We start from the raw sequence: 16,732 nt of genomic DNA on the forward strand, positions 1-16,732 counted from the left end.
GGAGTATTCAGTTAGTTCCTCGGTAATAACACTGTGCCTCTTCCCGCAAGCTTTGGAAATGTTGTGTTACTTCCTTGTTTACCCTCGCTATGCTTTTTCCTTGTTTCATCGAGACTTTATGTGAGTAAGATCATGTAGCAGCCAGTTCCATCGGCCTCCACAGGAAAGCAATTAGTAATCTGATGCGTAATTGGCATGGACGTATTCGTTTCGGTTCGGTAGTCTAGGTCGGTTGTAAAGAGACCAAAGGTTCACACTAGCCAAGCAGTCCCTTTAATAGCTTATGTTACTGTTAGGGGTCGCCTTAGAGCAAAGGCCCTTGATGGCATAAGGCCGGCTTAATCTAAACCAGTCAACCTTTCAGTTCGGTAATTGAGCAGTGAGCTCTCTCAGGGTGCCAAGATGTCACAGTGTCCGGCTTTTTAGTTGTTCGTTTCGGGATTAAGCTGGCCTTATGCCAGCACGGACTCTTGCTCTTGAAGCGGCGCGAAGAGGTCAGAGGTGCTTGGTTCCCCCTTCTGGAGAGTTCTGAGACGGTCTTTACTCTGTGCTATTGAGACTAAATTCTCGTAAATTTAAGCGTGGCTGAAGTATATACTATTTAGTTTTTGCAACCTAATCTGTGTTTTTGGTAGAGTGTATCGCAATCTTTTGTTCATTAATCTTCATTCATTTCTTTATCTGTTTGTTCCCCGTATGAGGGTAATGCCTTCAGTGCCCCTCACGCGATGCACTGTAGGCATTAGGTGTTTTGCAGCGTCCACTCGGCCCCTAGCTGCAACCCCTTTCAAGTTCGTTTTCTTCCATCTTGCATTCCGCCCTCACTTAATAATTGTTTTCTAGTGCAAGTGCGAGGTTTACCTCCTGTTACACCTTTCAAACCTTTCTACTCTCAATTTCCCTTTTGACGCTGTATGACCTCATAGGCTCCAGCGCCTGGCCTTTGGCCTAAATTTTCTGTATTCAAATTCCAATTTATCTGTTTGTTAATCCCTTCTCCCACACCTTTCCTTTTCGCGGATGATGTTTGTCCTCAGAGCTTGGTTTCGTCCCGCGTCATATTTTGGGTGCTGTTTTCCGTTATGTATTTTTCCCATAGCTTTTTGCCTAAGAATATGAAATTTCTGGACTTGATACTCATTAGAACACGCACCGAGGGAAAAAAAAAAGATAATTAGGGGCGGCCAATCGTCTTGCGTGGCTAGTATGAGTCCAGATGTCCACACCAGGTATCTTTACTCCTTGAACACCTTACTACATGCCACATAGGGGCAAGGTTCCTGGGGAGTACAAACCAGCGTCTTAATTTCGTAGGCCACTCACCTGGTGGTTAACATTGGCTTGGTGTTTGTGGGGCCCAGGCGCATTGCTCTCGGCCTTTTAACTTATATCCGTTCCTTTAGTTATCTTTTAGCTGTCCAACTTCTTGTTCCTCGTTGGGAGAGCGGGTTCCGTTCTCAGCTACCACTCTGTTGGCCGCGAGCTCGAATCTCCGACCGTCCAGTGAAGAATAAGAGGAATTTATTTCTGGTGATAGAAATTCATTTCTCGCTATAATGTGGTTCGGATTCCACAATAAGCTGTAGGTCCCGTTGCTAGGTAACCAGTTGGTTCTTAGCCACGTAAAATAAGTATAATCCTTCGGACCAGCCTTAGGAGAGCTGTTAATCAGCTCAGTGGTCTGGTTAAACTAAGATATTCTTAACTTTGTCCAACTTCTTGGAGTTAAGTACGAGAACTGACTCAAAATTCTCGATAAACTTAAGAATAAAAATTTTTTGCCTACTAATTGTTGTTGGGATCAGCTTTTGTTATGAATAATAATAATATCAGCTTTGTCATGCTGTAATTTCAACCAAGGTATAGTAATAAAAGTCTGTTGATTAAGTATCTTTATTCATTTAAATTACTGTACATGACAAAATTTCATTCAGTTCATAATATTTATCAAAAATAATATGACTGCAATTTTTTTCTGCCTGCAGAAAGGTAAGAACCGTTTGAGCAACTGAACACATAAAGATAGAATTTCTTATACATAGATTAATTTACTCTTTTACATTATTCACATAAGCTTACACTCCCTTAATCAGTAACCATGAATGGCAAAGAGATTTTGGACATAACCTAATTCAACTTTTAGATACGGAACAAGTTACTAGATGCACCCAAAAATTCCCAGTCAAAACGGAAACAGAGGATAAAAAAAAGTATGAAAACATCTGGCAAGAAAATATTGATATTACTTTATTTACAACTCTGTTAGAAAAATATCTGTAATGGAATCAGTTACATCTTATTTGGCAGTGAACAAGGTTGGCAAACAGTATTTACAGGAATGCCTTGCCCACAGCTGTGACATATTTTGAAGTATCAAAATGTACTTAACTTGAATTTTGGCCTCCTGAAGTTTTGAATCAACTGGTATTCCTATAAAATACTTTTCTTTGTTATGACATTAAATACTTTCCTTAGACATGAAGGATATTGGACAGACGTCTTGAACCTGACTAATTAAAAGGCTTATGAATACTGGAGACATGTTCAATAGTCTAACAAAGCGGTATTTACAGCTCGGTTTAATAGCTATAGAATGATTGGGCATGGATACTGTGAGCATGATCAAGAAGAAGCAACACATCTCTGACATATTAAGAGGTAAACCAACATTTATGACGAAAGTATTGAAGATTATAGATTTCATTTTGGTATATGACATGCAGGGGGTATGACACTTTAAATATATGAGCTGCAGAATTTGGAAGACGGGTGGAAAGCTGGAAAGAGAAACAGGGCAGCCTGAAGTTCCAAGCGCTGCTGCACTTGGCACACGAGAAGGTATAAATCATTCATACTGTTTGTAAACTCTTTGGTGAGAGCCTGGTTTGCTCTCGTTGCGAAAAGTGGGGTTGACAGAGGGACTGATGGTGATGATGATGAGGATGATGGTGGTTGTGGTGGTGATGATGATGAGGAAGACACAACGACACTCACTTAAGAACATTCGTGCTCTGACAAGGACGGGGTGAGGCTATCTCGTGAGATACTCACGAGCGAGGAAACATGAAGTAACATCAAAGCTACATCTTCATGACATTATTTCTAGTTAAATATAAAAAAGTAATAAAACAAACATTCAAAATAAGTGTCTTAATTAAACAAAAATAATAGACAATGATGTCAAAACTCAAGAAACTCAGTGGCAGACTGAAAGATTTAATACTCCCTCCCTCATCACAGGAGGAAGTTAACTCTGATTTCCTTAAACTAAACCAAGAATGCTCCAAGTACTTTCATTATTGGAAAAAATGCCGTCACTGTTTAATTCCAAACTGGGCGCCAATCATTGGGGTCACCATGCCATTGGCGGTCGATGCCCACCGCAACGGCCTCTGCAGCTACTTTGACTGGTTTTAGGTTTGAAGCTTCTGACACCAGGTTATGCTCGGGGTTGTTTGTGTTAGCTGGTGGTGGAGGTTTTTTGGCTCCATTATCATTACCTTCATCATTGTCATCATCATCTCCATCATTTGGGGCCACAACGAGGACTTCAGCTACTTTTTGTCCACTGAGGTTAAGGGAGTTGGGCAGTGGAATTTTTTCCCCATCTACAGTGAGTGGCAAAAACCTCCTTGTGTCATTGGTACCGGTTTTGACCAAACCTATGAAACGTCCCTCACGGTAGTTCTGAAGTTGGGACAGTAGTTCTGCAGTGGATTCAGGTGAACCTTTTTCATTGGCCAGTCGGTGTACTTTTACCTCTACATCACCCTTTGGGGGAGGAACAACTGATTTACTCAAACGACTCTCTGCTCCAAAAGCAGCTTCAAGAGCGGTGCGAGTATGGGGATCAAGGATATTGTCAGACAGAGCATCATCTAAGTCGATGACTTGGATTTCAGCATCACCAAGTATGCCTGAGCCCACCAGCTGTGAACGGAGGTCAACAGGTAAATCTTGGGGTAAGTCGTGAAGAATGGCAGGTTGGGCCCCATCTAAGCTCAGAGCAGCTATATCATCAATATTATCTCCTGGAGAATATTCAATGAAATAAACTTCAACATCATCATTCTGAAGGGCAAAAAGCTCAGGATCAATTATTGGAGGAGGTGGAGCGGGAGCAGGCTCTCCATCTTGGAATACAATCTCAATTATTGGGTCATCAGGTCCTAACTGTGATCCATATGTGAGATCCAGAGCTGGGGCAGCGTAAGAATCTCCAATACCAAAACCACCACCACCACCACCACTGATGCCAACGGCTTCTTTGCCGGCAGCAAAGGATGCTGCGTTCACAGCATCAGTTTCTAGGGCAAGAGGTGCTGGAGGAAGAATGTCAACATGTGCTGGGGCACCATCAGGCACTGCAGCTGGACCATCAGGTCCTAGGGGAAGATCATAAAGAGGTGCTGGTGGAGCTGGCAAAGATGGTGCTGGCAAAGATGGTGCTGGGACGGCTGGTCCAAGTGCACCTGGCCCTGGTACAATTGGTTCGACTGGGAGTGGCTGTGATGGCTGGAAACTTCCTTCCAAGTAAGAGGAGGATGAAGATCCATGAGCTGCCATTGGTGGAGGGAACGAAGGCGGAGCACGGTAATCGTTGCTCGGTTCTCCAACAATGGCGACGGGGGCACCCACGTGTTCGTGAACGATTGGCGGAGCAATTGGAGAAGATATGGGAATTGATGGTGCACTGTAGGAATCTTCAATAATTGGAATTGCAGGAGCACTGTAGGAATCGGAGATAACTGGAGCTACAGGAGCACTGTAGGAATCGGAGATAATTGGAGCTACAGGAGCACTGTATGAGTCGGAGATCACTGGAACCGAAGGAGCACTGTACGTGTCTGTAACAACTGGTGCAGCGTGGTGTGCGTGGCCTCCGTGGATAATGTCTGAATCCTTCACTGGACCGAATCCATGGGGAATTCCTTTTCCATGGCCGCCAATAGCATGCCCTTTCCCATGACCTCCTATACCATGTCCAACACCTATGCCATGACCCTTTCCATGTCCAACACCTATGCCATGACCCTTTCCATGTCCAACACCTATGCCATGACCCTTTCCATGTCCACCTATAGGAAAGCCACCTCCTACGGCATGTCCTCCTCCAATGCCATACCCTCCACCAATTCCCCCTCCTATTCCCCCACCTATTCCCCCACCTATGCCCCCACCTATTCCCCCACCTATGCCATGCCCTCCTCCTAGACCAAGCCCTCCAATGGGAGCGCCTCCGCCATATCCTCCATGGTGGACGTGGATCGGAGGTGCGTGGTAGCTTGTTGGTGGGGCGTGGATGGCAGGAGGTGGGCCGTAGTGGGGTTTGACGGGTGGAGGTTGATAGACCGGCTGCGGAACGGCGACATAGATGGGCTCGTCGTAATCAGGTTCCGGCTCCTTCTTCCAGCCTTTCCAGAGCTTCGAAAACCAGTCTCCGATCGTCCTTTTCGTCCTCGAGGCCTTCGCTGGATGCGTAGTCACTACTAGGCAGAAGACGCCCAGTATCACCTGGGAAAGAGAAGACACCAACAGTTACAAGGAGCTACCGTGGAAAAGATCCAGTATTTGTTTTTATGAAACTGTCACCTGCTGTTGTTTAAATGCAACAAGAACTAGGTTGTAGCTTTGTTATGTGCTTTTGTTTAAATGCAACAAGAACTAGGTTGTAGCTTTGTTATGTGCTGTTGTTTAAAGGCAACAAGAACTAGGTTGTAGCTTATTGAACATGAGTAAGCTGCCGAACTTTAATTCATATATGAAAATGCTATAGTGGTCTAATTTTACCAAACGGACAGAAGTGCAGAAATAAAAATAGAAAAGAAATAATGACTGACAAAAACAGAGGAGAGTAAAAGAAGACGTACTGATATTGCCAATGTCATTTGCAACGAACAGTTTTTATCGATGAAAGTTATTCACACACAAAAAAAAAACAATTAGGGTTCACAAGGGGAAATTTGCGCATTTAAAAGAAAGCATTTTGGGGAGGGGTGTATCTAATCCAAGCATCCTTGCTGCAGGGAAACTTGAGTGTTCCAGGGCGATAGCTGTTATTAACCTTTTAATACATGCAAATGTACATAGGGTATATAAAAGTCTTTCTTACTTTCTATGTGTATATAGGCTATGTATGTATATCTAAACAAAATATATATAAATTATATGTGTGTGTATATGTGTATGTGTTTATATGTGTGTATGTGTATACATGTATAGATAAATAGATAGATACAAACGTCAGTACCTCCATTATTGCACCTGTTTAGTCGGAGATAACTTAAAGTGAAAATGTGAAATAAAAACTAACAAAGCTGGCGACGCAGAATTATTAATCTAATTATTAGTATCAATAGTTGTAGCAGCAGTAGTATTGTAATAATCATCGGAAGGTGGTATTGCTCAGCTCTCTTAAAAAGGGTGTTTAAGTATTTTATTTTTTTTTCGAGAGAGACAGGCTCGACATGCTATTATCTGTAGAAAACTGACATCAGATTTCAAATAAAAAAATTTGTCCATTATAGCAGAGAGAGAGAGAGAGAGAGAGAGAGAGAGAGAGAGAGAGAGAGAGAGAGAGAGAGAGAGAGATCGTCTGGTCGTGTATTATCTCGTAAGGAGAACTGTAATTTGAGATGAAACAGTAAGTCCGAGAGAGAGAGAGAGAGAGAGAGAGAGAGAGAGAGAGAGAGAGAGATCGTCTGGTCATGTATTATCTCACAAGGAGAACTTCAATTTAAGATGAAACAATGAGTCATCGAGAGAGAGAGAGAGAGAGAGAGAGAGAGAGAGAGAGAGAGAGAGAGAGAGAGAGATCGTCTGGTCATGTATTATCTCATAAGGAGAACTTTAATTTGAGATGAAACAGTGAGTCCGAGAGAGAGAGAGAGAGAGAGAGAGAGAGAGAGAGAGAGAGAGAGAGCAAATACTAAAAAAAGTGGACGTCGTAGAAAACAGGTTACGAAGTGAAAGCTTTCGGTGCAAGCCAAAGAGAGAGAGAGAGAGAGAGAGAGACCCCTCCCTGCGCTAGTTTTTTTTTTTTTTTTTTTTTTTTTTTTGCATTTTTTACTGACCATTTGAGATCAAATTTTCTGCATTTCATTCTTGCTCAGGTTGGAAAGTCAGCCAATGTGTGTGTGTGTGTGTGTGTGTGTGTGTGTGTGTGGGCATTATCAGAGTTGGCTGGGTACGGAAGTGGGCCCATGAATGTGTGGTGAAAGGAAGCTGGGTATTATCGGATGCTCGCTGCTCGCATCCAGGACTAAAAGGCAGTTTTAGCAGTTTGGAAAGCTAAAAGCTAGGGCAGTTTGACAAGATGAACAACAGGTGTTAAAAAACTAAATCAACAGTAGTAGGATTCTAGCATTACTGTTCTAACAACCAAAAGTTCTAAATCCAAAAGTATTTAGAACTTAAGGTCGGCAGAATTTTGGTTTGGAAGTGTTCAGTAATATAAAAGTTAAAAAGGAAAATGCAGCAGGAGTTTTACAATACAATTCCTTCTGTTACTGAAGTCAATCGATTTTTTTTCCTTTTAAAATTACTGAACATAGTTACTTACTCAAATAACTATGCAAGAAATAAATAGCAATAAATTATGGTTTTTCTAATAATTTTCATTCACTGAAATGTTCAGTAACTTTTCTATGAGAAAATATTGTGGCTTTTCCGCACGTTAAGAAAAGAGTTTCCATAAATATTGGAACTTATTCCTGTTCTTTGTTTTTATTTTTCCCAAAAGCGTGTGTCCAAGAACTTGTAAAACCTTCCCGAATAAAAATCGAAGAATGCAATAAAATTGTACATTCCCAAAAACGGTACTACTTCATTACGGTGTATCTGAAGTGTTAAGAATAACGAATAAATATAGATAATAACGCCTTTTCCATTTTCTTCAAAGTTATTGATTTTTTTTGGCCATTTATGCAAATCAGTCAGTTTATTGATCCTTCCTTCCCGAACTCATAAGATACGTGAGGACGAGAAGTAGTTATTTTTTAAAGTGAATGTAGTATTATGTTTTCACTATCTGCAGTTCAAATTTAGCTCTCTCATTTTTTACTGTCTCTTATTTTGTACCTTATTGAGTCTTGGGGATGTTTGTTTATTTTTTTCATGAAGAAAGCATGGTGAAGTAATGAATTAGTATGGAAAATCTCTTATGTGTATTCACATACACATATGTTAATGTTTATATGTGTATATATATATGTATATATATAATATATGTGTATATATATGTATGTTTGTGTGTGTATATATATATATATTATAAATTATGTGTGTGTATATATATATATATGTGTGTGTGTGTGTGTGTAAATAGATGGTGAATAAAGTCCCAAAATTCCAAAAAGTTCGACTGATGCTATTTGATAATAGAAAGTGAATCAGAGGAACGCAACAACGACGCGAAAAGAGGAGGAAAAAAATTCAGGCAAAAAATAACCGACAGAGAATGAAAGCAGGGCGCTGTTACGAAGGTCATCGACTGAATGCCAAGGAACTTGATCGAGGAAAAAAGTAGCTCAGGGCTGCTTTTCTCTCAGAGAGAGAGAGAGAGAGAGAGAGAGAGAGAGAGAGAGAGAGAGAGAGAGAGAGAGAGAGTTCGCCGGAGAAAGCAGGAAATCGATCCGAAAGAACTTGCAAAAAGTGAAACTCCAAGCCTCCGTTTCTCTCATTCATATATATATATATATATATATATATATATATATATATATATATATATATATATATATATATATATATATATATATATATATATATATATATATATATAATATATATAAATATATATATTGAAAAATATACACTATATGTATGTATATATTTATATAATACATTGTATATATATACAGTATATATGTATATATTTACTTATATATATAATTTCCCCATTATGTGTACGTGTTTGTACTTATATTTGCCTGCATGTACCTGTACAGCGCCGACAAGCTATTACAGTGAAGACTAACGCTTAATACAGAGAGAATTCTTTAATGAATCCACTATTTAGCCTCCAGAAGAGTTTCTGGGCACCATAAAACCATTAAACCAGAGCGTCTGTGCCCCTCCCTCTGTCACTATACCCCGAAGAAAACTACCTCGGCGTTATGCTAATGGCACGGACACTTTCAGTCTGGGCTCCGTTAAGGTCAAAATGAAAGGCTTGGGAAGTTATCGTAAAAACAAGACGAAAAAATAATGCTATCTATCTCACCTACATCTTGTTTCACTTCAGTGGCTCTGACGTCACGAGTAGGCAGGTTGTTTTACTTTTATGCTCTTCTGTTTTTTATATTTTTCATTTTTATCTGATTTTCTATCTTTTCTTCCCATTTGCCTTGGATTTTTTAATTGTTCATTTGTGTGAAGCCTCATTCTTCATTTGTTTCTTTGCGAATTAAAATACTTTTTTTTTTAATTAAAGAAAAAATTCGCGTCTGAAAACGGACCGATTCGGGTACGTTGACTTTTTTTTCCCATGCGTTTGTTTGTACATTCTCTCTCTCTCTCTCTCTCTCTCTCTCTCTCTCTCTCTCTCTCTCTCTCTCTCTCTCTCTCTCTCTCCAAATCAACTTTCATTTTTATGTCTCACAGCCAGAAGGCAGTTTTAACCACAAGGTGCCGCATCAACTTGAACTGATTTGCATCGGAAACTAACACGTGTTGTTTATCTATTCATTTATTCATTATACTTCTTTCTTAAAAATAAAATAGTTTTATTTGTTTGCTATTAACCCCCTTCCCTTCCGTTTTAGATAAATATCGTCTCTCTCTCTCTCTCTCTCTCTCTCTCTCTCTCTCTCTCTCTCTCTCTCTCTCTCTTTAAGACATCAAATCCTCTGAATAATGATATCTCCATTGTCAGGTGGGTTTAATAGTCTGTCGTTTATTCGAGAGGCCGTCGGCGGAGGCAACTTTATATTGCCACCTTTGTATCAGATCATTTTAGTTTTTAGCTTTCTGTAAAAGAAAACTATTGAGCCGGCTTTGTCTGTCCGTCCGCACTTTTTCTGTCCGCCCTCAGGTCTTAAAAACTACTGAGAAGGCTAGAGGGCTGCAAATTGCTATGTTGATCATCCACCCTCCAGTCATCAAACATACCAAATTGCAGCCCTCTAGCCTCAGTAGTTTCTATTTTATTGAAGGTTAAATTTAGCCATAATCTTGCATCTGGCAACGATATAGGACAGGCCACTACCGGGCCGTGCTTAAAGTTTCATGGGCCGCGGCTCATAGAGCATCATACCGAGAACGCCGAAGGATAGATCTGTTTTCGGTGGCCTTCATTATACGCAGTACAGAAAACTCGATTGCGCTGAAGAAACTTCGGCACATTTTTTACTTGTTTCATCTTGCAGGCGAATCAATTATGTGAGATAATATTCCTAAGAATGTCGCTATTCCCTTATATTAAATGTATGGATTTTTGTTGCAGCGAAATAATAATATAATAATAATAATAAAATTATTATTATTATTATTATTATTATTATTATTATTGTAGGTAGTTGACCCTCTTTGTCATGTAGTATTGAAGGTGATAGAGAAAGCTCTATATAAATTAAATGCAATTGATGCAATTAAATAATAATAGTAATAATAATAGTTTAAACTCTCAGAATCAAATTGGCTGACTTGTCAAAAAATCAGCGAAGTGAAAACTCTATTCTAGTGGAGTCATGAATTGCCTCCAGAATGTTGGAATGGAGGCTTCTCAATTTCCAACAACAAAGTCTTGTAAAAAAAATTATGTGATGTTAATTGTGGCATCGACTTAGTTGGGAATAACGCCTAGCTAGAGCTTTTTTTTTTTGTAGTATCTAAAATGATTGTTTCAGTGGGTGTTGTAGGCAGGGATGAAGATAATATTATGACCGTGAATTGGCCCTAAGTATACGGTTTAGTGACGTGAGTGCACCTCCCACGGTGCACTGTAGGCGTTACTAAAGGGTGTTAGCAACGTCCAGTCGGGCCCTAGATGCCTCCCTCTCTTTAGCCTTTTACTTGACCTCCATTCCCTTTTCCTTATTCGATCTTGCTGTTCAACACCTCTAACTGTTACTTCGTAGTGCAACTATGGTGTTTTCTCCTAGTTCCATCTTTAGATCTTTCTACTTCGTCTCATTTGTTCTCAGGATCTTTTACTCTTGCTGTCCAGCAACTCCAACTCCCTCTCTTCTCTGTCTTAAGAGCCGAATGGTTGGGAGGGAGTGCCCCAGGGCTTGGCTTGATGGCCTAAATTTTATGTGTCGCCCTTTCATTCATAGGTGTACATGCGTGAGTAGGAGATCTCGTAAATCCTTGAGTAGAAAGCTAACGACCATGTTAAATAGCCACATGTCTTACATGGAAGTTGTTTGTGTGTGTGTATATATATATATATATATGTATATATATATGTATATATATATATATATATATATATATATATATATATTATTGAATATTATATATATATATATATATATATATATATATATATATTATTGAATATCATATATAATATATCTATATTCAGTGATATATATACATACATACATATATATATATATATATATATATATATATATATATATATATATATATATATATATATATATATATGTGTGTATGTGTGTGTGTGTGTGTGTGTATGTATGTTGTGATATCAGTTGCGTAGTCTAAAGTACCAGTGAAACTCGAAACGACAACACATCTTTGACATCAAAACCAAAACCATGCATTTTTGTTCCAAACAATAATCATATTTATTTTGAGAATGCTGAATAATAACCGGAGGAATTCAACTTTCCACTTTTCCTTTTGGATTCGCATTTTCCTTTTTGTAAAATATTAATTTCTATTGTGTAGTGTCTTATTGTTGTTGGGTACGTTAAGTCTTAGTTATTTCAGATTTTTGTAAAAGATTTTGAGTAATATGCTGCTGCGGTTATTTTCACTTGAAATATTGTGAGGCCTCTGGTCAAAATGGTACAATATAAATGGCGATGAAGAGAAATGTTAAATATTATACAGAAACTTAGCGGAAAATTTTATTCACATATCCGCATATTTGCCTTCTTCTTTCGACCATACTAATCCCACTGTATAGCAGGGTCGGCCGCTCGAGTCAACTTTCTCCATTTATTTCTCCTTGCATCTTCTTCCTCCGTCCCACTTCACCCATACCCCTCCTCACCACATCCATCTATCTGGTCTGCTGGCGCCCCCACACTCCTCCTCCCCCTCCCCATCACTGGCATGTTCTTAGCTCTCTTGATTGGTTCCACCTCGTCTCTTCTTCTTATTACATGGCCATAGTGTCTCAGACGAGCTTCCCTAGCCTCCTTCCCTTTCCTTTACATTACATATGCCACACCTTTTCTTGCATCTTGACTCTCCCGCCTTTCGAGTAGTGGCATTCCAGCAATCCATCTCACCATCCTCATCTCAGTTCTTTATCTCCGCATATTTACCTGATATAAGATTATTATCATTTTCATTCTTTGTGGCAATGTTAAGTGTTAACAGTGACGTCACTTTTCAGTAAGGCATTTGGGCTGCATCAAACTACTTGTTATGGTAGATGCGTTCAATTATTTACGTGGAAGGAGTGATCTTATCAATATATATTTCGTATTTCTTGCTGTCGTTGAATTTATTTCGAATTTTGTTTACGATAATATTGGCTTCAAAGACTTCAAATTGAATATATATATATATAATATATATATGTATATATATATATATATATATATATATATATATATATATATATATATATATATATATATATATACATGTATATATACATATATGTTAATATATATACATATATATATATTTATATATATGTATATAAATATACATATATATATATATATATATATATATATATATATATATATATATATATATATATATATATATAGATATATGTAAATTTTATCATAACTCCAAACTTCGTAAAAAAAACGAAAGAAAAATGAAAAGAAATTGCGATACCCGAATGTTGCATTTTACGTTTTCTAAAATAAGCTCTGAGTAATTCCCACATTGTTAGGTAAAGAAATTCTCACCTGGGGATGACAGATTTACCTGAGGCAGAATCTATCCTTGGGGGGAAATGGAGAAAACATTACGCTGCAATTTCTGCTAGTTTACATTCCGTTCGTTTTCTGCTCCTTTACTAGTTGTCTTGTGTTGACATATGGTTGGTGCGGTAAGTTTTCCTTTATATATATATATACCTGTATATATACTGTATATATATATATATATATATATATATATATATATATATATATATACATATATATATATATATATATATATATATATATATATATATATATATATATATATATATATATATATTTTGCAGTTGTCAGTGGAATCAGTTTTGGACGCTGCTATTTATCACACAATGAAACTACTCTTTTTGTTAATGATTATATATATATATATATATATATATATATATATATATATATATATATATATATACCTGTATATATATATATATAATTTTTTTGCAGTTGTCAGTGGAATCAGTTTTGGACGCTGCTATTTATCACACAATGAAACTGCTCTTTTGCGTAATGATTATATATATATATATATATATATATATATATATATATATATATAATATATACCTGTATATATATATATAATTTTTTTGCAGTTGTCAGTGGAATCAGTTTTGGACGCTGCTATTTATCACACAATGAAACTGCTCTTTTTGCGTTATGATTTATATATATATATATATATATATATATATATATATATATATATATATATATATATATATATATATATATATATATATATATATATATATATATACATATATATATATATATATATATATATATATATATATATATATATATATATATCACACACACGCACAGCTAGTTATCACACACGATGAAACTGCTCTTTCGCGAAATGATGCGTTCTCTCGATCCCAGGTAATGACAACGGCCGTAAAACACAGGATTACAGGCGACGATTACAGGCATTGGGTTGAAAACACGTAACGGGTAAAGACGGAAGTTACAGATACGTACGATACTCGTATGTGACTGGCTGTAACTGTACGGTCTGTACTCGTATTCTGTTGTGACGGATTTTTAGCGCAGAATTTAGCGCTGCGCTAAATACTGCGCCGTATTTAGCGATGGTGTTTTGTTGCAACACACCTTAGTAGTGGTCTGGTGCAGACGGCATTATGTGTATGTATTCATCTTTGTTTTTCCATTTTTTTTTCAGAAGAGGCCGTTGGGGAAGGCTACATAGTGCATTTATCTTGTCCAGGGCGTGTTTACGGTAAGGAAATGAGAATGAATTGATAAAAATTATGATGTAGTCAATGACGAATTTTCTTTAGCATTTGATGAATTATATATATATATATATATATATATATATATATATATATATATATATATATATATATATATATATATATATATATATATATATATTTCTCTTATAAGTCTTATGCATACGTTTGCTTTATGCAAAATTTGTAGCTCTTTTTTTATATACTGCTAATTGTTTTATGCATTTTCTTGCCCTCATTTTTATTATTGTTCTGCCGCTCTTTTCTTACCCTTTAGTCATAAGAGGATTTATTCGGCCACAAAAATAAGTTTCTTCTCTGTAGTTGATTAGAAGGTCTCAGCACCCATGCGTTCTATGAATAGGCCTAACGGGAAGACGATATTTGTGCCTGTAGGCCTAAACGCATCCATTGATTAAAAACCAGTTTTAGCTGTGAATCAGGTTTTTTTTTTTGTTTCGTCCAATGAATGCCGTCCTGTTATAGAACCTATAAGGTGACGGATAGACTGTAAGGTTATTTTTTTATTGTTGTTACATTTTATGTAATATCTTCGTTGACGCGAACGATTTCATTCAAATCAAAATAAGCAGACGATAATTTTTTATAGATTAGTATTCATAGATTATTTTCTTCTTGATATTAATATTACTCTTTGTATAATATCTCCATTCACGGGAATTATTTCATTCGAATCGAAATAATCAGACAATTCTTTTCCCCGGAATTTAGCAGAACATTCATGATAATTAAAAATTTTTCGATTTGGAACGCTTCGGAATCTCTCCGTTCCATTACGAAGTCAAGGCCCCGTAACACCTTTACCTAATCGAGCGCCCCAGGTAAGCGGCCTCACCAGGTAATCGTTACATCTAATTCCTCCGAAGCCCGTCCCTTATAAATGAAAGTTTAGGCAGTGAAAGTGCGTGTGTCCGAACCGGTGTGACTCAGGTACAAGTCGCCTTGGTCCTAGTAGTAGTTTCACAAGAAACAGGAAACGGCTGCGTCCGCATTCATACGTTTCGGAATAGGAGTCACTTGGGAGTATGTCCAAACCAGATCGACTGGGTTTCAGGCTAAATCCATCAATAATGATAGTGCAACTCTCGTGGTGCACTGTACACATTACTTAAGAGTCTCTGCAGCGTCTGTTCGGTCCCTAACTGTAATCGCTTTCATTCCTTTTACTGCACCTCTGTTCATATTTTCTTTCTTCCATCTGACTTTCCAACTTCTCTTAACAATTGTTTCATAGTGCAACTGCTTTGAGGTTTTTCTCCTGTTACACCTTTCAGACCTTCTTACTGTCGGTTTCCCTTTCAGCGCTGAGTGACCTCATAGACCTCAGCGCTTGGCCTTTGACCTAAATTCCATATTCCATATTCTATCAGTAATGATAATGATATCGAAAGCTTCTGGTTACAGGGACAGTAAGTCCCCAAGGTCTAGCCAGCTATTAGTATGCACCTTATCAAAGCACTTTCTTTTGTCTGTGACGTGGAAGGTTTGTTCATTGTCTCAGCCGCATCTAGAGGTGTGTTATTCAGCATTTTTTTTTTTTAAATCATATTTTTCCGTTCTGTTAGATAAAATGACATTTATTTTTGAAATGAGATCTGGGTTTAAAAGTAAAAGTAAAATTAGTCGTGTAAAAGGTCCATGTTCCTGTGCTTTGATAAATCTGGTCTAAGCTTAATGGAACCAGTTTGTGTGAACAGATGTGAATTAGCCTATTTGCGAAATATTCCTTGGGGAGATATTTTTCCCCCCCTCGCGTTTTAATAGTTTTTTCTTTTTTTTTTATTACGGACATGTAATTGCTTCATTATGGGAAAATAGATTGTAGAAATGTGGCGTCATTTAATATAGATGAGTTTGATATATATTTTACGATTTTGCAATGTATAGAAGACGGTATACATTCTATACAATATATACTGTATATACATGTATTTATGTATATATATATATATATATATATATATATATATATATATATATATACATACATATATATATACATACACATGAGAGTGAGAGAGAGAGAGAGAGAGAGAGAGAGAGAGAGAGAGAGAGAGAGAGAGAGAGAGAGAGAGAGAGAGAGAGAGAGAATGCAGGCCCAAAAAGGTATCGTCATTCAGTTTCACTTCCCACCGACTCTTCTGAATCCGTCGGTCGGTGCATTGTTTGCTTATGTCATTCATACCCAATCCGTGCGATAATGACCAGAGGGCATGATTCTACAATGGGGCATGATACCCCTACTCTCTCTCATTTGCAAAAACAGTTATCTGTGCATTATTATTATTATTATTATTATTCAGAAGATAAAACCTATTCATATGGGACAAGCCCACCTCAGGGGCCATTGACTTGAAATTCAAGCTTCCA

General features: G+C 37.5%; 1 protein-coding gene and 1 long non-coding RNA gene across 3 annotated transcripts in view; one reads left to right on the forward strand and one right to left on the reverse strand.

Moving 5' to 3' along the window:
* LOC136841871 (uncharacterized) overlaps nucleotides 1-16,732 on the forward strand; it is a 320,425-nt gene that overhangs the window by 135,608 nt on the left and 168,085 nt on the right. For both annotated transcript variants that reach the window (XR_010854115.1, XR_010854114.1), the window contains one exon: nucleotides 14,269-14,325. This is a non-coding gene — a long non-coding RNA (uncharacterized lncRNA). The remainder of the gene's footprint in view (nucleotides 1-14,268; nucleotides 14,326-16,732) is intronic.
* LOC136841867 (uncharacterized) overlaps nucleotides 1,880-16,732 on the reverse strand; it is a 45,559-nt gene continuing 30,706 nt past the window's right edge. Inside the window, exon 2 of the mRNA XM_067109264.1 lies at nucleotides 1,880-5,514. Coding sequence (XP_066965365.1) covers nucleotides 3,322-5,514 — 2,193 coding nt within the window. The 3' untranslated portion in view covers nucleotides 1,880-3,321. The remainder of the gene's footprint in view (nucleotides 5,515-16,732) is intronic.

This window comes from Macrobrachium rosenbergii, chromosome 9 (assembly GCF_040412425.1).
Source record: "Macrobrachium rosenbergii isolate ZJJX-2024 chromosome 9, ASM4041242v1, whole genome shotgun sequence".
NCBI lineage: Eukaryota > Metazoa > Arthropoda > Malacostraca > Decapoda > Palaemonidae > Macrobrachium > Macrobrachium rosenbergii.